The following is a 22,909-nucleotide window of genomic DNA, read 5'->3' as shown; positions in this document are numbered from 1 at the left end:
GATCAGACTTCCCTAGAGTGAACCCATGGAAAGTGACTGGCTCGGATGAAGTCCCCAGCTGCAGCCTCAGATGGTGGATCAGCTGGCGGGAATAATTGCAGACACCTTAAAACCTCTCCCTACTTCAGCCTGAAGTCCCAACTTGCTTTAAGATGACCACTGTCATCCCCGTGGCAAAGGAAAATAAGGTAATTGCAATTTGCCTGCAACTGAAACAGGTCCACGGCAGGTGCCTTCTCCCTGGCCCTACACTTATCTCTGGATCATCTGGACAGTAAAGGCACCCTTGCCAGACTCCTAGTTATTGACCAAAATTCCACTTTCAGTACCATAATTCCAAACAAACTCATCTCCAAACTCCTAGACCAAGGACTGTACCTCTCTGCAAACGGATCCTGACCAACAGACCACAGACACTAAGGATAGGCAGCCACACCTCCACCGCAATTATCCTCAACATCAGTGCCCCGCAAAGCTGCACCCTGAATCCCTTACTTTAGCCCTGATACACTCACGACTGTGTGGGCAGATTTTCCATTTGCAAGTTTGCGGATGACACCACCATAGTGGGCCGAATCTCAAACAATGACAAGATGGAGTACAGGGAGGAGATAGAGAGCCCAGTGACATGGTGTCAAGACAACCACCTTTCCCTCAATGTCAGCAAAACAAAAGGGCTGGTCATTGACTTCAGGAAGCAGGGCGGAGTGCACGTATCTGTTCTGAATCTATGCCGTTTGTAATGCCACACAACGTGGGACTTGTCTCTACACGGACGGTGAGGTTGTCACTTCTACCACTGCTTTCATGGGTAGATGCATCTGAACCAGGGGGATTGGCAGGTAATAATTGAGTACAGATGACTTTTAGAGGGATGTCGCATTGATTAACTGATTGAATAAAAGGGATGTTTTGTTATGTTTGGATATCGATCAATGACAGAGATTGCATCTTGGTCAAAAAGTGATAATTAAACACTTCTGTATTGGTCAAAAAGTGCTTACCTACAATGTGTAACCTTACAACTGGGTGGTAAAGAGCACATGTAACCATGTTTGACGTATAATAATTACTGCATGAGTTGTGGTTTTTAAGTCATCCCAGAACTCGGTATTTGGATGATTTCCTTGCATGTGCTCACATAAACCAGTGAACAACGGAACTTGAGTCTTGACTGATTACGGTGTGTGTAGAGGGTTCTTGAGCTCCCACAGCAAAGGGAACATGCTTCTCCGTATATGAGGTCTGGAAAACTGCAAGATGGAAAATGTAAGTTCAAAGGGTAAAATGTGGGTTTGATCGGAGAGCCTGATACCTTTAGTCGGGGTAAAAGCTAAAAAGCACCAGTGGCAACGTTCATCTATAGTACAGACAGAAGAGAAAATACTCAGCAGATACAGGTCATACTTTATGATGAGATGGGGATTTCAGCTGCCTGAGCAGGTAAATATCATAAAATCACAGAAGGGATTTGATAAACCTTCTTTGGATCATGAGCCTGATTGGCTGTATTGTTCTCTGTTTTGATCTTCTGCTGTTGCCATGGGAATTCCTGACTGCCAGGGATTTATTGGAATGCATGACACATGTGACTGGAGTTGATCAATGACATATTACAAGTACATTAAGTGTGGAAAGCAATGTTACCAAGGTGCTCATTGAACAGTGTGCACACCACTAATATGTGGTAATTCTTGCTGATTATAAGTAATAGATAGCAATCAAGTGCAGCAGGATACAAGCAGATGAGCTGAACAGCATCGGTATGTAGCAAGACATGGGATTAGACAGCTCATTGTGAATTCTTTATTCATTATTTCTCAGCAATGTGGACATATCTCCTGCAGTCAGAATTCGTATGAGCTACTTAACAAGATAGGTCAAACCACAAAACAATCATTATGAAAAGAATTTGTTCTGCTTTTCCTCAGTTCACACCTTGTTACAGAAAAGATTGTGTTAAAGTAAACTGGGGCAGACATTGTGTCCTGGGGCTAAAGAACTGTGTAGACCTTTTCTGTCTGAAACCCCAGAGCATCCATGAGGGACTGTGCACTATCAGTAACAGCATCACTGCCACCTGTACCCTCATAGCTCACCATAGCCCTCACTTTCCAATTACAGTCATGCCAGATGATTACTTTTGCCTCAATAGAGTGCAGCGGAACAGGCCAGAGGCACCAAAGGCATACCTGCAAATGAGGTGCCATGCATGAACAACATACATGCTATATTGCAGAAGCTGTTTCAAGGAACGGCATACCCATTGCTACAGTAATAGACATCATCACAAATGCAACCTCCCTTTAAACAACTCTTCCCTGATGGAAAGAAGCCTCCACCTCTGGTTCTCAATGGTTTAATAGGTGCAATATCAAAGCCTCCAGCAACTATTCAAATAAAGGAACCACTGTAGCGATGGGCTATGCACTGAGCTAGGAATAACGACACGTAGTCGGTGGGTTGAACTCAAGACTGGTTTATTCGAATCTTGCTGCGCTGGCTTTTAAGCAGTTAAGTTCCCGCGCTCGACGTGCAGTGATGATGTCAGAGGTGCACCGACCGAACCTCTTCCTGTGCGTGGGCTTTCTCCCCTCGCTGTTGAAGAAGAAGGCCCAGTGCCATTTTGTGGCTGGTCTGTCTGCCGACGTGCGCGCCGACTTCGGAGCCGGTTCGCTTGCGTCGAAAGTGGGTCGCCACACCACAAGTGTTCCGGTGAGCAGAGTAAACGACTCTGTCTCTCATTATCCATTCAATTGCATCTACTGTTAGATTCTTGACATTGAAAGGTTTGGAAAGAAAAGATCTTTAATTAACATTTTATAAATCAAAAATGTATAGATATTAATAATATTATCTTCTCTAATGCTTACCCTTTGTTATTGTTTTCTAGCTGAACTTATTTGTCCTACTGGTATATCACCATTGGGAGATGATTGGAGGTAAGGCTTTGCTGCATTTCCATGTTTCATTTAATTCTGCATCTACCACTTTGGGTTATGAGCTGTCGTGCTGAACCTTATTGAGAGAGTTAATGCTTCAGGTCAATGATCTTCCATCCATATACACCTTCCTCCGACACTCCCACCACTGGTCACCTGACAGGGGCATCATCACCACACACCCCTTTCTACCCAATTGGAAAGTGAATTTGTCCTTCATTAACCAATTGGATCATTGCAGAATCCAATATCAGTCAGTCTTCTTTCCCCAATGCCAGCTTTTTTCCACTTGGTAAACAAAAAAGGTAAAAAGGCCAGAGGAACTTTTGGGTCACTATTATTTTTCTCTTGGGATGTCCCATCTGCATCCTGAAGATTACTCTTTCATTCCAGGAGATCTCAGGATGCTGGCAATCCATGGGTTTTTGCCTGTCAGGATACCACAGGTATCACATTGGTATTTCTGGTGACAGAATAGGGTGTCTCATTACCATGACTTCTTGACTGCTCCAGAGAGCACAAGGGTTACGGAGGCCTAACTCTGAAAGTGTTTGTGTTTCAGTCAATGTTCACCTGTCTCAAGTACTCACATGATAACATTGCTTTGGTCTTGGGCAGTGAGACAGAAAAAAGCATAACTTATTTTCATTGTTCCCTAAAACAATGACAGAATTCCTCAGCCACCAGCTCTGGTTCAGAGGTGACCCCAGCACAGGTGTGATGGTAACAGCCTCCTTCTGTGCCTTGATTCTATGACAAACTGGATTGAGCATCTGAGCTTTGTGAGGATGAATCCTGGAGCAATGTGTGTGAGAAACCTTCACCGCCGGTTCATTTGCAGTTTGATGGACATGCTTGCCAAGACTTCTTGACTGTGTTCCAGAAACACAAGATTTACGGAGCCTTTAGTCTGATAGTGTTTGTGTTTCTGTTTTGTTCATTCCTTTTTCAGGATCCGGACATCGCTGGCAAGACTAGGCTTTATTGCCCATTGTTAATTGCCCTTGAGGAGATGGTGGTGAGCCACCTTCTTTGACTGCTGCAGTATTTCTTAGAGCTGTTGGGGAGGGAGCTCTGGAATCTAGACACAGCGATGATGAAGGGACGGTGATAAATTTCCAAGTCAGGATAGTGTGTGATTGGAGGGGAACCATGAACCTGCTACCATTGTCCCACTTAGTGGCAGAGGTTTAGGAGGTGCTGTCAGAGTAACCTGGTGAGGAAATGCCATGCGTTTTGTCGATGGTACACTGTGCATCTTCACAGGTGCAGAGCATGTTGACGGTAATAGATGTGGTGCCAATAAAGTGGGCTGTGTGTGACCTGGATGGTGTTGAGCTTTGCATTGAGCAAACACAGTAAAACTCTAATAATTCTCTGTTCAACTCTTCAGAAGTCCAAATATCTATTGGTATCTGGCTCACTGAATGACTTTCCCTGCACTTCCCTTAAACTTACTCAGGCCGCGTTTCCTGCATCCCTTTTAAACTCACCGGGGCTCTGTTTCCCGCACTTCCCTTCAGGGCCCAGCTTCCCGTGCTTTCTTTAAACTTACTGGTTCACTGGAAAACTAAAATAATACTGTATAATGTCTCAAAAAAGTGAATTAAAAGTGCTTTGGGGCATTAATGGGAATAATATACAACTGTTCGGAAATCTGCCGGCCAGACCCCACCAAAGTGTTGACCGTGCTGGATTATCAGGCTCTTACTGCAGTGAGTATCCCATCCCTCTCCTGCCTTGTGCCTTGTGGATGGTGAAAGGGCTGTGGGGTCTCAGCAGGTGAATTGTTGGCTCAGAGTACAAAGCCACTGTCCGGGGTCTTGTAGCCACGGTGTTCATGTGACTGGTCCAGTTGAGTTTCTGGTCAATAGTGATTCCAATGGTGGAGGACTCAGTGATGGTATTGCCATTGGACGTCAAAGGAGGGTGATTAGATCCTTTCTTGCTGGAACTGGTCATTGGCTTGCATTTTTGTGGTACCAATGTTACTTGCCACATATCAGCCCATGCCTAAATGTTGTTGAGGTCTAGGTTTCCTGTTGATCCAGAAACATTTGAACTTCATTGAGCCACAAATTGTAGCCCCTGATCTGAAAAAGATGTTAAAGTGAAGTGGAAGGACAGACAAGAGAGCAGATGTTTCTCTCCATCATAACCTGCTCTCCCTTCTGTTCGAGAGAACTGTTCTGGGAGGAAGCATTAAAAATTCTCTCATTACTGTCGTCCGCATTTGGAATATTGTGTTCAGTTCTGGCCACCCTGCCATATGAAAGATGCCACTAAGCTGAAAAGAGTGGAGAGGAGGTGTTTGAGGATATTGCTGGGACTCGAGGGACTGAGTTATGGGGAGAGGTTGAACAAGTTGGGACTGTTTTTCAATGGAGCGTAGGAGAATGAGTGATGATCTTATAGAGGTGTATAAGATTAGGAGGGGCATAGATAGGGTGACAGTGCACAGTCTTTTTCCCAGGGTTGGGGAATCAAGAACTAGAGGACATAGGTTTAGGGTGAGAGGGGACAGATTTAATAGAGACCTGACGGGCAACTTTTTCACCCAAAGGGTGGTCGGTATATGGAATGAGCTGCCAGAGGAAGTGGTTGAGGCAGGTACATTAACAACATTTAAAAGACACTTGGACAGGTACATGGATAGGAAAGATTGAGAGGGATATGGGCCAAATGCAAGCAAATGAGACTAGCTTAAGTGGCAAACTTGGTCAGCATGGACTAGTTGGGCCAAACAGTCTGTTTCCATGCTGTATGACTCTATGACTCTAAATAAACAATTATTCTTCTGGCTACATGAAGGAAAGTTGGAGAAAGAATGGAATAAATTTGAACTTCCTATGCTTAATTCTACCATTTAACCACAAAACAAGTAAGGATAAGCTTTACAGCGCCAGCTACCCGGGTTCAAATCCGGCCGCTGTCCGTAAGGGGTTTGTGCGTTCTCCCCGTGTCTGTGTGGGTTTCCTCCGGGTGCTCCGGTTTCCTCCCACATTCCAAAGACGTACGGGTTAGGAAGTTGTGGGCACGCTATGTTGGCGCTGGAAGCGTGGCGACACTTGCGGGCTGCCCCCAGAACACTCTATGCAAAAAGATGCATTTCACTGTGTGTTTCGATGTACATGTGACTAATAAAGTTATCTTTATCTTATAAAAGACATTTTCTGTGAGGAGAATATGAAAGATGCAGGAGAGAGATATCAGAGAATGATTGAGACAGAGAGTTGGAGAGTGAGGCGCAGAGACTTACCAAGACTGACAGAAATAGTGAAAGAGAGAAGTGTAGTAGGGCAGGTGTTCCTGCAGATCATCTGGATGATAATGAGCACAACGCCACTCAGTTTACAGAGGAACGGAGCAATGTAAGGAGTTCCCAGAAGGGGTTGGTCAGGCACAAACTCTGAGAGACAGAACAAAGAGCAGAGAAAGAAGGGACACACAGAGAGGTTATTGGACTCCATGCTCAGGGGTAGAGAAGGAGGGTGGGAATTCCTGCACAGGTGCTGAGGAGAAAACATTCACTTAGTGAAGAAAACGGGAGAGAAAGACAAGATTCCTTGCTGCCAGAGTGCTTCCAGCATTTTCCATTTTATTTCAGATTCCCACCACCTGCAGTTTTTATGTTTTCGTGCCTTAAGATTATTTAGGTTTACAAATGAATGAATAAAATACAAAAATAAAAGGATTATGTTAGAATTTTATAAATCACTAGTTCGGCCTCAGCTTGAGGTTGCACAGAGGATATTAAGAGGTTTTCACGATAATAAGAATTTTGACAAGAGAGAAGCTATTCCCTCCGGCAAATGGGTCAAGAAGCAGAGATCATGAATCATGGGCCCTTGCAAAAGTTGGAGAGGAGAGTGGCAAAGATTTCTTTTCACTTGGATGCTCTGCTGATCCCATAAATAATTTTGAAAGGGAGTTGGTTAAAGGTGAGGAAGCTACAGGGTTACAAAGTTAGAATGACTGCTGCTTCAATGAGCTAGCACAGGAACAAAGGCCAAATGGTCGCCTCTGATTCTGGTGAATAAGAGAAAGTTCTCATAGGCTGACTGCTACTGTTACGTTCCCAGAACATTTGCTAGGATTTCCAGGGCATTCCCCTGTGGAATTTAAACATTGCATTGGGAGTGTATCCTCTTAGGTGTCTACACCCCTGGCACTCGTTCCCTCGCTTTCACCATGGGTGCTCAATCCTCCACATCTTCATTCCACAGACTGCCTGAACGAGGCCCAACCAGTCCCAACCACACCACTCTCCCCTGCCTGACATGAACACCAAATCTCTTCTATCACCCACTCACTTCCTCTAAATAAACCTAGGACATTGAGAAATAGGAGCAGGGGCAAGTCATTCGACCTTTAAGCCTGCTCTGCCATTTAATATGATCATGGTTAATTCTCTAGCACAAGATCATATTCCTACTCTCTCCCCATTCCCTTCAATGTCTTTTGTGTCTAGGAATTTATTTATTTTTAAAATATTTTTGGTATTTCCACCTTCACAACTGTCTTTTTTTATTTATTCATTCAAGTGATGTGGGCTTCACAGGCTGAGCCACCATTTTATTGCCCAAGCCTACTTGCCCTTGAGAAGGTGGTGGTGAGCTACCTTCTGGAACTGCTGCAGTCCATGAGGTTCCACACACTCACCACCCTCTGAGTGAAGAAATTTCTTCTCACCTCAATCCCAACACGCCTTACCTGTGTTCTGAGTCTATGACCCTTTGTTCCAGATAACCCCATCCAGGTAAAAAACATCCTGCTGTATCCAGCTGGTTGGAACTCTACGCTTCAATGCAACCTCTCCTCATTCTTCGAAACTCTAGTGAATACAGACTTAGTCGACCAAATCTCTCCTCAAATGACAGGCCTACCATCCCAGGAATCAGTCTAGTGAACCTTGGTTGCACTCCCTCTATGACAAGAAATCCTTTCTCTGATAAGGGGACCGGAAAAGTGTATGGTGGAGATGGACTCTCTCACAACATTTAAGAAGCATCCAGATAAACACTTGGATCACCAAGGCACAAAAGGCTACTGGCCAAGAGATGATAGATGGGATTACTATAGATGGACACCATCGTGGCTGAGTGTATGACTTTATATAGCTGCTTCATTGTGGGAGCTTCGCTGCTGCTTGACAGTGAAGTATGCACCAATTGCATTGATGATGTCACTGCCGTGTTAGTGATACTAACGGCAACCATACCAAGGAGGTATTGATCAAGTGTCATATTTTGTTTAAGTCCCTGAGTCATCGTGTTTTTCCTACAGCAAACCCCACAGTGCTTTCACAAGGAACAGACTTACACTGGCAATGAGGAGTGCATGATGTGAGGGGATGCTGTGGCAAGTGTGCAGACACATTGGTTGGGTGAATTGGAAACTTCACCAATGGAAACTGTGGCAAGTCTAAAGGCTGGGACACAGTTGGTAAGATCATGTGAAAAGAATAACAGGGGAAAAAGGCGGGCCAGACTCAGGCTGCCAATATTGGCAAATTAGCAGACTGTGATAAAACGTATGAGGCATTAACCATGTATTTGGAGTGAAAGGAAATGCTCCTCTGTGCCAACAGTGTAATGGAAGTACAGAGTGACAAAGTGACAATGTGCAAATAGGGAGAGTTGAGAGGTGACGAAGGTCAGAGCTGACATGGCCAGATCCCAGCTCAACACTCCTCAGTTTCCTGGCACCTTGTGGGACGACCGTCACATTTCGTGAGGCTTTGAAATGATGCAGAGTCACTTTAAGCCAACACTATCAGGAATCCTTGGGAACTATAATTTTGGTGCAGTCACTACAGTTAAAGATCTTGGTACAACAGTGCTCTTGATATGGTACGCAAACTCACTCAAAGATGGTTAAGTAGCATCGTGGGTCACAAGGCTTGTATTCACATTAGTTAAGAGAAGCAAAGGACTGCAGATCCTGGAGTCTAGATGAAAAACACAATGATGCTGGAGGAACACCTGAAAGATTGACCGCCTGCTTTTCTCCACGGATGCTGCCTGGCCTGCTGTGTTCCTCCAGCATCATTGTGTTTTTCATTCACATTAGACAAGACGTAAAGTTCATGTACTGTAGGTCTGGACTTATCCTTGTGCCCTTACATTACCTGTGGAAGAAGAGCTGATGAAATTGGAACATCATGGAATGGTGGTGACAGTAAAACTAAGTGACTGGGCAATCCTCACAGTGGAGGTCCCCATAGTGGACAGGACTCTGTGATATCTACAAGGTCACCTTGAATAAAGCAGGAGATGAGAATAAAACCCCCTGCAGGGGCACAAATTGTCAGTAAACCTGACCCATTCTGTGTGTACCCTCAGCTTAACGTGAGCCAATGCTACTTAATAGTGGCTACTAAATAATGCCACTTGTGAAAGTTTGTGTGCGGCACACACAAAGTGACTGCATTGGTGACATCATCATCAAGCCACGGTGGACAAGGTATTGCAAGGCATTCGTTCTTGTTTCTGTAATCAAGACTGTATTCCAATCACCACTGTGACGGAGGAAAAAGCCCTGGGAGCCCTCGAGGAGGTTTGCAAAAGATCTCACCAGCACAAAACGCGATAGAAACAAAGCAGATGCATTTTTCCCCAGAGGGAGGTTGTGAACCAGGCCCAGAGGTGGAGGAGAATGGCTGCAGGGGAGAAAGTGGTGACAGTACTGACTGCCCAGAGGCCAGAGGGTGTGAGGGAACAATAGCTGCAGTGTTCTGGCAGGTTCACACCCAGCGCCCACAACCATATTAACACCTCTGCACCACCTACCCCGACGTGGCATTGGAAGAAGGAGCAACTTCTTCTTTGTGGGTGGGCAGTCTCTTGGAATGAGGATGACTTTCTTCCACTCCAGTTCTGGGTGTATTGAGTCATGGAGTTGGACAGCACAGAGATAGGCCCTTCGGCCCACCACATCCACGCTGACCTTTTTGCCCATTTACACTACTCGCATTTGCCCCCATTAGGACTGTACCTTTCTACCCCTTGCCTATTTGTGTCTGTCTAAATGTCTGTTTAATGTAGTGACTGTGTGTGTTTTCACCACCTCTTCTGGCAGCACGTTCCAGACAGCACATTCTCTGTTTAAAAAACAGCCCACAGATCTCCTTTAAAACTCCTTCCTCTCACATTAAACCTACAACCCTCTTGGTTTTGATACCCTTACCATGGGGAAAAAAGACTCTGAATATCTACCCTATCTATACCTCTCATAATCTTACACACCTCTATCAGGTCACCCCTCAGCCTCCTTCGCTCCAGGGAAAACAAGCCCAGCCTATTCAATCTCTCCCCATAACTAAAGTCCTCCAATCCAGGCAACATCCTGGTGAATCTCCTCTGCACTCTCTCCAGCACAATCACATCCTTCCTATTGTGTGGTGACCAGAACTGCACACAATACTCCAAGTGTGGCCTAACCAGTGTTTTGTAAAGTTCCAACGTAATGTATCCACTGTGGTCTAACCCGTGATGAAGCCAATGTAGGAGCTGTAGGCTCTGCAACAGATGGGACAGGAGATGCTTGATGGGAGGATGAGTCAGTTGGGAGGTGATGTCCTCCTCACACACTTCACATTGTACTTGGTATTGGTTTATTATTGTCATTTGTACTGAGGTACAATGAAAAACTTGTCTTGCATACCGATCGTACAGGTCAATTCATTACACAGTGCAGTTACATTGGGTTAGTACAAAGTGCATTGATGTAGTACAGGTAAAAACAATAACAGTACAGAGTAAAGTGTCACAGCTACAGAGAAAGTGCAGTGCAACAAGGTGCGAGGTCACAACAAGGTAGAATGTGAGGTCAGAGTCTTCTGATGAAGAGACTTGAAGTTCTCAATACTATCTGGAATCCTCCTACTTCATTTTAAATTCCCAGGAGCTGGTGGGGACATTACACCTTTTCATGGAGGCTTTGAGAACATTCTTGAAACATTTTCTCCGTCCACCCGGCTACCTCTTGCTGCAAGGGACCTCGGAATAAACAGTTGTGTCAGGCATGCAAGCAATGTAGACTACTTGTAAGTCATTAGGACCTCAAGTGCTGGAGATGTTGGTCTGGGCAAAGATGCTGATATTGATTCATTTAACCTTCCAGTCTTTGGTGCTTTGAGCTGCCTGTTGTAAGTAATCCAGCTTTCAGAAGCCCAGACACAAGAGATTCTGCAGATGCTGGAATCTGGAGCAACACACACAAAATGCTGGAGGAACTCAGCAGGTCAGGCAGAATCTGTGGAGGAAATTTGCATGTCAGAAGCACAGAGAATCAGGCTTAACATCTCAATCTTCAAACGCTCTTTTCCTCAGACAGCCAACGGCTGTCCTGATGCACCAAAGGTGACGGTGCCTCTCATCATCAATATCTGCCTTCACGAGGCAGCTCCTGAGGTGGCACAGTGACACAGCCTGTAGAGCTGCTGCCTGACAGCACCAGAGAGCCGGGTTCAATCCTGGCCTCGGGTACTATCAGTGCAGACTTTGCATGGATTTCTTTTGGGGTGTTCCAGTTACCTTCCACATCCCAAAGACAGGTTGGGAGGTTAACTGGTCACTGTAAATTGCCCCTAGCATGTAGATGTAAAATCTGGGGGGAGCTGATGGAAATTTGGGGAGAATTAAAAAATGGGGTTAATGTAGGATTGGTGTAAATGGGTGGTTGATGGTCAGTGTGGACTCAGTGGACTAAAGGGCCTGTTTCTGTGCTGTATTTCTCTACACCTCTGTTTGAGATCAATCCACATTTACCAGGGTCTCATGCTGGACTTTCATTGTCAGAAGGTTGTGGAAGGAGAGGAAGGACAGGTTAGTAGAGTCCTTAGTTTTGCAGATACTAAACATAGGGCCCACCCTCCTGTGTCCTTCGGTCAATGCGTCCATGACGGGACTTCAACCTCCAAGAATGCAGAAACGCAAGCTTCTGATGTGATTTGTGACTCGACAGCTCCGTGCCCATGGATGGATGGAATCCACACTGTGACTTGGGAAACAGAGATTCAGCCTCCGGAGGTGGTGGTTGGGAAGGACGATGCAAACAGCAGGACGATCCTTCTGAAGTTACCACAGTCAGATACTTCCTTTCTTGAAGATGGACATATAGCGTCTCTGCTGACCCTTGGCACGTCCTTCTCTTCCAGTCAGGGAAGATCAGGTCATGAATTTGTGATTAAAGTTCCTGTCCAAGTTTAGAACTTTGGTAGGGATACTATATGGTCTGGGGCCTTGCTGTTTTTAAGATAGCATATGGCCTCATTGACACCTTGCTGCTTTGGAGGAATGGCAAGGCTGGAGTGGATGGTTTGCTGAGGACGCAGGCAAGGTCAATGACATCAAGGACCGATTGGTGGTTGGATAGTGCATGAAAATGTTCCTTCCAGTGGGTGTTGTCCCCGTTGCTTGTTGTTCCTGGCTCTCGGTGGGGTGAGGCGTTGGGCATTTGGGCCTCAGTTAGCCTGGAGAGTGCTGAAGATGCTGCACATATCGTGACTGTCAGTGAGTTGCTGGCTCTTGTGAGCTCTCTTCACCCACCATCTGTTCTTTAGGTCATGGGCTTCAAGTTAGAGTGCTGCCTGAAGAGCTGCTGCTTCTCCCTAGAGGCAGGATGGAGCTTCGCATCCAGGAACGTGTTTTGCTGTTAATTAGCTCCTGGATCTCCTGTCATTCTCCTCGGTCAGAGAAGCCAAAAGTCTCTTCACTGGTGCTAATGCTGGTGGATTCAGGGCACTGTGGATGCTCCGCAGCTCCTGATGGCTGAAGGCCATCAGGTGTGTGTGAAGACTGTCTGAGAGGAGCTGTCTCTGTGGGGCCCTTGACATCATTTTCATGGGAATGGTTTTGCTTAGACCATTGTTCTGGGGCCAGTTTAACGGAGGTAACAGACCAGATTCAGCAGTGGTCAGTCCAGCAATCCCAGTGATCCAGACACCCCTGTGGCCTCTCGCTCAGACTATAAGATATCTTTATTAGTCACATGTACATCCAAACACACAGTGAAATACATCTTTTGCATAGAGTCTGCCCTGATGCCTAACATGATCTAACCTGTGCCGGGATTTAGGCTCTTGCATGAGGTCTTGTGCTTGTCTATCTAATGAAACAAGGTGTTGGCTGTGACAAGACCATGCTCCAACCTGGGGAAAATGCTCTCTGTAGCTGCCAGGGTTAGGGAGTCTGAACTGATAACTGAAGCGTGCTCATTCTGCATTAGGGTGAGCTGGTGGGTCACGGTATGTTCCCTTATTCCACGTGGGGGGCTACCAGAAGGACTGGTGTCTGACCATGGTCCACCATTTCAATCTGCCCAGTCTGGAAGATTTCTGAACATGAAGGGTATCAAACACACGATCGCATCTCCTGCTCAAATAGGAAGACAGAACGTACTGTCCGCACTGGGAAGGAGGCAGTCAGGGGACACATAATGGAGAGCAAGTCAAACAGTATTGGTTTGTGAGGGAAAGTTGGGGGAAGGGAAAGACTGGCAGCTCAAAATTCTAGGGTTTAGATGTTTCAGCCGTGATAGAGAAGGGTGTAAAAGAGCTGGAGAATTTGCACTACTGATCAGGGAGAATATCACAGCAGAACTTGAGAGGACATCTTGGAGGGGTCGTCCAGTGAGGCAACGTAAGTAGACCTCAGGAATACGAAAGGTGCAATCACTGTGATGGGGTTACATTATTGACCTCCCAATAGCCAGCAGGAGATAGAGGAACATATATGTCAATAGATCATGGAAAGATGTAAAAACAGCGTGGTTGTCGTGCGTGACTTTAATTTCCTTAGTATTGACTGGGGCTCCCTCAGTGCCAGAGGCTTAGATGGAGAAGAATTCATCAGGTGAATCCAGGAGTGCTTCTTGATACAGTATGAAGCTAGTCAAACAAGGGAAGGGGCCATACTAGATGAGATAAGATATCTTTATTAGTCACATACATCGAAACACACAGTGAAATGCATCTTTTGCGTAGAATGTTTTGGGGGCAGCCCGCAAATGTTGCACACTTCCAGTGTCAACATAACATGACCACAGCTTCCTAACTCCCTAACCCGTACGCTTTTGGAATGTGGGAGGAAACCGGAGCACCCGGAGGAAACCCACGCAGACACGGGGAGAATGTACAGACTCCTTACATACAGTGGGTGGAATTGAACCCGGGTCGCTGGCCCCGTAATAGCGTTATGCTAACTGCTACACTACTGTGTCTGTACCTAGTATTTATACCTAGACCTTGTACTGGCGAAGGACGCTGGCCAGGTGATTGGAGTTTCAGTGGAAGAGAAGTTTGGGAATATAACTTGTAAGTTTTAAGATAGTTGTGGATAAGGATAAGATTGAGCCCAGGAGGCAGTGCTAAATTGGGGGGAGGGCTAATTACAACAGTATTAGACAGGAACTGGGGACAGCAGCTTGGGAGTGGCTGTTATTGGGTAATTCCACATCTGACACGTGGGAATCTTTTAAAGACCAGCTGATTAGAATTCAGGATCAGCATGTTCCAGTGAGGAAGGAAAACAAGGATGGCAAGGTTTGGGAACCTGGGATGACATGAGATATGGTCAAATTAGAAGCATATGTGAGGTTTAGGAAGCTGAAATTAGACAATGTCCTGAAGGAGTGTAAGGGAGGAGGAACGAACTTAAACAAGGAATCAGGAGAGCTAAAAGAGGCCACAAAGTGTCCTTGATAAGTAGGATAAAGGAAAATCCCAAGGCATTTTATACATATATTTAAAACAAGAGGGTAGCTAGGGAAGACAAGGGAAGAAATTTAAGCCTGGAGTCAGAGGAAGTGGACGAGGTACCAAATGAGTACTTTGCACAGGTATTCACCAAGGAGAAGGGCGTGGATGATAGCGAGACCAGGAAAGGGCATGTTGATATTCAGAAGGAGGAGGTGTTGGGTGTATAGAAGAACATTAGCTGATAAGTCTTCGGGCCTGATAGAATCTATCCCAGGATACTGAGGGATGCAAGGGAAGAGGTTGCTGGGGCCTTGACAGAGATCTGTGTTTCCTCTTTAGCCACAGGCATGGTCATAGAAGACTGGAGAACAGCCAGTGTTGTTCCTTTGTTTAAGAAGGGCAAAGGGGACAACCTAGGAGATCATAGGCCGATGAGCCTTATGTCAGTGGTAACCTTGGAGAAGATTCTTAGGGATAGGACTTACTTGCATTTGCAAAGGCAAGGGCTTATTAGGGATATCTAGCTTTGTGCAGGGGAGGTCCAGTCTCACAAATTTGATTGAGCTTTTTGAGGAGGTGACAAAGATGACTGATGAGGGTAGGGCAGTGGATGACGTCTCCATGGACTTTAGTAACACATTTGACAAGGTCCCTCATGGTAGGCTGATCCAGAAAATTAAGTCACATGCGATCCACAATGAGTTGGTAAATTGGATCCAAAATTGGCTTAGTTGTAAAAATCAGGGGGCAGTGGTGGAGGGGTGTTATTCTGTGATCACAAGGACCAGTTCTGGGACTTCTGCTGTTTGTAATATGTATAAATGATTTGGATGAAAATGTAAGTGGTCTGATTAGCCAAGTTTGCAGATGACACTAAAATTGATGGAATTGCAGATAGTGGAGAAGGTTTTCAAAAGATACAGCAGGATATAGATCAGTTGGAAATTTGGGTGAAGAAAGGGCTGATGGAGTTTAAGTATGAGGTGGTGCATTTAGGAAGGTCAAATGCAAGAGGCAACTACACAAAAAAATGGCAGGACCCTGAGGAGCATTAACGTACAGAGATATCTTGGGGTGCATGTCCATAGCTCCCTGAAAGTGCAAGTGGTAAAGAAGGCCATCGGTCACAGCATTGAATATAAACGTTGGCAGTCAGCTGTATAAAACTTTGGTTAGGCCACATGAGGAGTATTGTGTGTAGTTCTGGTCATTGCATTATACGAAGAATGTGGACACTTTGAAAAGGTGCAGAAGAGGTTCACCAGGTTGTTGCCTGGATTAGAGAGTGTTAGCTATGAGGAGAGGTTGGACAAACTTGGATTGCTTTCTCTGGAGCATCGGAGGCTGAGGGGTGACCTGATAGAAGTATGTAAACTTATGAAAGGTATGGACAGGGTAAATCGAGAATTTTTCCCAGCATAGAAATGTCAAATACTAGAGAGCATAGGTTTAAGGTGAGAGGGGAAAAGTTTAAAGAAGATTTACAGGGTAAGTTTTTTACACACAGACTGGTAGGTGCCTTGAACATGCTGTCAGGGGAGGTGGTGGAAACAGATATGAGCACAACAATGAAAAAGCATTCAGCCAGACACATGAACAGGCAGGGAATAGAGGGATACAGAGGCAGATAGGATTAGTTTAGATTGGCATCATGACCAGCGCAGACATCGTCAGTTGATGGGCCTGTTCCTCTGCTGTTCTGTTCTATTTTCCATGTGGAAAGACACAGCAATAAAAATTTTCTGGCAAGACGAAACTCAGTTCCTAGTTTCCAAGGTCTGAAGATTCAAATGTCTAGAAATTAGAAACACATTTTTCAATACTGAAACAAGCAACCAGGTTCAATAGGAAGATGGATGAATGGGAGTGTGGTATTATTGCAATAATTAGGCATTCATTCACAGGATAAAAGATTAAAAGGTGACATGAATGCTGCTCTTGAGACGATGTAGAATGTGGAAGGATATTGCCCTTGCTCAGAAAAGAAAAAACACAAGATGCACTTAAACAGGAGTAAACTGTGAAAACAATACAAGGGGTGTGTTGTCAATCAATGGTGAAGGATCCATTCAAGTGAAGATTCAATTAGTTGTGACATCAACATTTTGAAGATGGACCTTGATTAACCTGAGGCGTGATATGTGATGAGTGTGACAAATGTGAGAGGAACAGATCAGTTTGGTCTTTTGACTGCCAAAGCTCTCCATCACTGGCAGCGAAAGGAATTGATGCTGTGATTGGTCCATTTTTCATTATTTTTCTTTCATCAGCCCACAGGGAGGGGAGACCCAAGAATATTGACGATGGTCTATTTTAAATCTATCAATTCCTATAATTTCTCCCTCAGATAATAATGCCAAAACCAGAATTTCAACTCAGCCAATTAAAGCACAACAGACTGTTCACTTGATGAAAATAAATTTAATATGAAATATTTGCAAAATATTCTTCCATTAACGGGAGGAAGGTTGCCCGGGGTCATTAGACTTGTTACAATTTCTCAAGCATTTTCCATATTCTCTGCCTCATGAAATCCATAAATATACTGTAAGTCATCAATACAGTACCTGTGTTAGCAAAACTGCTAACATGACATTTCACTCTGCAATAAAAAGCTAGTCATAATGAATATATCTCAGTATCACATTATGCTAATACAAGCACCTTCTGACAGAGATTATTGTTCTAATAGGATAGCACCATGTGGAATATAGTGGCAGTCACTTGTGCAATTAATATTTAACAGTACAATTATACATTGCCTACTGTGTCAGACTGAAATAAAACAAGTCATTGTTGCAAAAAATAGCACCACTAAAATAAACACCAAATAAGTTTGCAGCTTGCAAGCTCTGTCACACACAGAAAGAGAATAACCTTTTCACCACTGATACCTAACAGATTTAAAGTAGACTCAGTGGTTAAGCTGAGCCAGAGGTACAGAGGGCATCCACGTGTTATTTTCATAGAGTTGTATAAGGTGTGAATCTTAACAGGTTGGGAAGCAAAGGAGCCCGAGAGACAGGTGTTCACCTACTCGAACACACAAGAGATTCTGCAGATGTTGGAATCTGGAGCAATACACACAAAGTGCTGGAGGAACTCAGCAGGTCAGGCAGCATCTATGGAGGGAGATAAACAGTCGACGTTTCAGGTTGAGACCCTTTACCAGAACCAGAAAGGTAGAGGGCAGAAGACTCGACCCGAAACATCGACTGTTTATTTCCCTCCATAGATGCTGCCTGACCTGCTGAGTTCCTCCAGCATTTTGTGTGTGTTTCACCTACTGGAAGTTTGCCTCTTTGGCTAGCTTCTGTGATTGGCTGATCATGGCAGAATACAATGATACAAGCCTGATACAAGCTCCCGATGTGCTAAACTCAGTGCCAGGAGTGTGGAAATGGAAAATTTACCCTCTTATCTTTATCTCATATTAATTTGAATAAATCAAAAATATATAAAACTACAAAGGTCAAGATTTCAGCTGAGTTTGTTGGGAATGTGTATGGGAATGCTTGGTCTGGGGTGCATATGAGGGTGTGTGTCGATCAGTCCATGTGTATATATTGCATGTGTCAGTATATATGTTGCATGTGAGTTGGTATGTGTGTGTGTGTGTGTCTGGTGTGTGAGTCATTGTAGGTGTATACATTGTGTCTGTGTCAGTGTAGCTGTATGTGTTGTGTATGAGTCAGTGCATGTGTTTATATGGTGAGTCTGTATGTGTGTGGTTTATGTGTCAGTGTAGGTGTAAATGCTCTGTGTGTGTGTTTGTGTGTGTCACTGTAGGTGTATATGTGTGTGAGTCAGTGCATGTATGTGTATGGTGTGTGAGTCAGTGCCTGTGTCTGTGAGGAGAATGAGTCAGTGTTAGTTTAATCTGTGTACGTGTCTGTGAGCTGACTACCTCTGTACGATGTGTGAGTCTGTGTCCATGCACTGCAGAGAATGGCAGCGACCTGCAATGTCTGTGAGGACAGGAATCTGAGAAAGATCCTGACCTCCATGTGCAAAGCAGTCCAGGCGCACGTGTGAGGCTGTGTCTGAGACTGCAGGATGTCACAGATCTCAGTGAGGATGAGGGCAACCATTTGGGTGTTAGCTCTCTCAGTAGCCTGGTTTCAAGTGAAATGGAATTAATAAAGCTGGTTGTTCATAAAAAAGAACTAATTTTCAGATTAGCAAGGTTAAATATCATGCTGGAGATGAATTTTTATGTCTTGCTCTATTGTTGCTGTCATTTGGGGAGTTTTGTGCCAATATAAAGGTCCTAGCTCAAATGAAAAAGCTGCAGAAAATCGGAAATGTGTACAGTATTGCTCCATTCTGGGCTAAGCCAATTTTTTTTCAATTGCACAACACCAATTTTGTTTTGCAGTTGAGCAAAAGAATTTTTGGTCCTCAATGAACTATCTCTAAGGGAAAGACTATGCTCATGTACTTCATACTGGTACTTCAGAGACATGAGCAAATTGGTGAATTTCCACCCCAGTTTTATTCAACGGCTGACAGGCCATGCTGGAAATATGTGCAGTGGGGTGAGGTACACCCAGCTCTTCCTGGCTCCAGACAGCATAGTATTGGCTCACATCCACCCAGGGACAAGAAAGCTAAGGAATTGCATTGATTTACGTGACTTGCTGTCCAAATATCTCCCCTGTCCAACTGCGAATGATCAGAGTTATTGGACTTCAGGAAGGGGAAGTCAGGAGAACACGCACCAGTCCCCATTGAGGGGTCAGTGGTGGAAAGGGTGAGCAGCTTTAAGTTCCTGGGCGTCAACATCTCAGAAGATCTACCCTGGGCCCAACACATTGATGGAATCACGAGAAGAAGGCACGCCAGCTGCTCTACTTCATTAGGAGTTTGAGGAGATTTGGTATGTCACTAAAGACTCTTGTAAATTTCTATTGACGTACGGTGGAGAGCATTCTGACTGGTTGCATCACTGCCTGGTATGGAGGCTCCAATGCACAGGATCGCAAGAGGCTGCAGAGAGTTGTAGTCTCAGCCAACTCCATCACAGACACAACCCTCCCCACCACTGAGGACATCTTCAAGAGGTGGTGTCTCAAGAAGGCGGCATCCATCACTGAGGACCCTCACCACCCAGGACATCCCCTCTTCTTGTTACACCATTGGGGAGGAGGTACAGGAGCCTGAAGACCCACACTCAATAATTCAGAAACAGCTTCTTCCCCTCCGCCATCAGATTTCTGAATGGTCCATCAATGCATAAACACCACCTCATTATTCATTTTTTCCTTGCACTATTTATTGATTTATTTATTTATTTATTTTGTAATTTATGGTAATTTTATGTCTTTGCACTGTACTACTGCTGCAAAACAACAAGTTTCATGTCATACAAGTCAGTGATAATAAATCTGATTCTGATTTGGGGAAAGGCCCTGTCCTATCGTAGCCAGCCCTCAATGCTGGGCTGCAGCTCTTTACAAGCCAATATTTTGTAGCGTAACCACACTTGTTGTTGGACAAACTCCCCTGTGGTCCATTAAATGAGCTGTTACTATATTTTTAAGGGACACCCATTGTGGAGCTGTGGCATTGTTGTCCAATGCTTGGAATCCCACTCGGTGAGGTTTTGGAGCAACATGTGCCTGCTAGTTAGTGGGTGCTGTGCTGGTCCACACAGGTACATACAGACGGTGAAATCAATATCAGTAACACAGGAGTGGTCACAGATACAACGGTTCTCAGAGGGGAGGGTAGAACAGAACAGACACTTTGGTACATTAGCATGCTGATTCATTCCCCTCTCCCTGAAGACCTACAGTGGTCAGCACGCTAACAGTGTCATCTATGATTGGCAGCAGGGAACATCAGCTTGCACCTACGGGCACTGGCCCCCAGCACAAGTATTAGGCACCAGAACAGTACACAGTGCGGAAAATGGGGAAGTGGGGGGACCGAACAGGGCTGACCCCTGTTGCTACCAGAAGTCAGAAATTCACAGGTAGTTGCTCCTACTCACCACCAGAGAGTAAACCCTGCCCACAAAGGCTGTTGCCTGTCCTTCTCTAGGATTCATTAACTTACTGACAGGATTCAGGCTACAATTAAAAGAAGGTTGAGTGGCTTAAAAGCAGAACAGTAATGAAAAGGTTAAAGAGAATCGTTCAAGTTTGCCTTTGCATTGCTACAAACTGTAAATACTCATTGCTATAAATGAAGTTAACAAGTTGCAAATTCTCTTGAAGCAAGTGGTTTGGTCGATAGTCTGGATGCCAAGGATGTTTATTACATTATTGATATTTTCCAGAACTACGAGAGGGAAAACAAACAGTGGATTGAGATTCTAAACACATCTCCACCTGAAGGTGCATTGAAGGGATGAATTTTCCAGCTCCTTCATTGTCCTTTGCTTTCTGCTGGAAATAGTTCAAGTGCACGATATTAACTCTACAAAAAATGCAGCAAGAGGCAATAAGCATCATTTCACATTAGTGAAAAAGGAGTTACTGTTTAAGCTTACTTCTCTCACTGGTTAAAGCCACGCAGCTGATGTTGCAGTGATAGGCAGGTGCAGAACCCACTGACATGGCTTCTCGGCTCAGCTTCTGACACTGTAACAGCAGCTCATGCAGCGCACCCCAAATCTACAGGGTGCGTTTGCAGAGTGTGGGGCAAGGATGTTGTGGAGGCCGCAGCTTCCCAAGCACTGTTCTCTTCCAGTTTAAAAACCGTACATCCCCCAATTCTGTTCAGGATGAGACGGAGAAAAGCTCTTCTTAAATTATCTCATTGCTGCAATAAAACCTGCGATTCACTGCTGTAATGCAGCTTGTTTGCGTAGAAGTCTCTGCAGGATTGGCAGCATCGCCGATACCATCGCAGGTCCTGGCACATGGTTCTTCTCTCGGATGAGCCTGCAGTACACTGCCCAGTCATCTCCCGGGCACTTGTACGTGAGGGCAGCTGGCAGATCAAGGCAGAGTGTTACAAAAGGTCCTTAATATGCTACAGCCTCCAATTTCACCAAACTGTGCAACATGGAGAACCTCAACTCCACCTCAATTCCTTTGATCCAAAGCCTTAGCCAACAGAAATACACCAAACTCAGTTTTGAAAGCCTGAACTGATGCCAGCATCGATGGTCGTGTGGAGAATGGGAGTTCCAGTCCCTGCTTGATGACTCCATCTATCGGCCCATCGAATATATGCTGGCACTCCGAGCACTTTCATCAATCCCAGTCCCTCACATTTTCCCATAACCTCTGCTCCCTCACATGCCCATCAACTCCCCCGATTCTCCCCCATCACTAGCTCGCGCATCGTCAGTTGTGAAAGTTGCCTCACAGGTGGATAGGGTAGTTAAGAAAGCTTATGGAATGTTAGCATTCATAGCCCGTGGGATCGAGTTTAAGAGCCGCGAGGTAATGATGCAGCTCTACAAAACTGGTTAGACCACACTTAGAGTACTGTGTCCAGTTCTGGTCGCCTCATTATAGGAAGGATGTGGAAGCATCGGAAAGGGTGCAGAGGAGATTTACCAGGATGCTGCCTGGTTTAGAGAGTATGCATTATGAGGAGAGACTAAGGGAGCTAGGGCTTTAGTCTTTGGAGAGGAGGAGATGAAGGAGACGTGATAGAGGCGTACAAAATATTAAGAGGAATAGATAGAGTAGACAGCCAGCGCCTCTTTCCCAGGGCACACAATGCTCAATGCAAGAGGGCATGGCCTTAAAGTAATGGGTGGGGAAGTTCAAGGGAGATATCAAAGGAAGTTTTTTTACCCAGAGAGTGGCTGGGGCGTGGAATGTGCTGCCTGGGGCGGTGGTGGATGCAGGTACATTGGTCAAATTCAAGAGATTGCTAGATAAGCCTATGGAGGAATTTAAAATAGAGGGATATGTGGTAGGAAGGGCTTAGATAGTCTTAGGCGAGGTTTAAAGGTCGGCACAACATTGTGGGCCGAAGGGCCTGTATTGTGCTGTACTGTTCTATGATTCTATGATTCTATGTGGGAGGAAACCTATGCAGTCACAGGGAGAATGTGCAAACTCCACAGACGGCACGGGAGGTCAGGATTGAACCTGGGTCGCTGGAGCTGTGAGGCAGCTGCCCTCCCTGCTGTGCCATTGTGTCATCCTCATTGTACCCTTCATTCCTGAGTAGCTTTGTTCTGACTCTAAGATACTAAGACTTCTGGAGTCCCCACTTTAGGAAATGGCTTTGCTTCAAAGACTTTATTAAATACTTGTATTATTCCCAACATCTCACTAGGTCACCTCTCCAGCTTCTA

At 45.1% G+C, this 22,909-nt stretch overlaps 1 protein-coding gene across 1 annotated transcript in view; it reads right to left on the bottom strand.

Annotated features, from left to right (window-relative positions):
- Window positions 1-20,764: 20,764 nt before the first annotated feature.
- Window positions 20,765-22,909, bottom strand: part of adamts17 (ADAM metallopeptidase with thrombospondin type 1 motif, 17) — a 357,749-nt gene continuing 355,604 nt past the window's right edge. Inside the window, 2 exon segments of the mRNA XM_052040638.1 lie at window positions 20,765-21,513; window positions 21,515-21,582. Of these exon segments, the coding sequence (XP_051896598.1) occupies window positions 21,406-21,513; window positions 21,515-21,582 (176 nt within the window). The 3' untranslated portion in view covers window positions 20,765-21,405.

This window comes from Pristis pectinata, chromosome 28 (genome assembly GCF_009764475.1).
Source record: "Pristis pectinata isolate sPriPec2 chromosome 28, sPriPec2.1.pri, whole genome shotgun sequence".
In the NCBI taxonomy this organism is placed as follows: domain Eukaryota; kingdom Metazoa; phylum Chordata; class Chondrichthyes; order Rhinopristiformes; family Pristidae; genus Pristis; species Pristis pectinata.
This window is presented reverse-complemented; position numbering and strand designations above follow the sequence as displayed.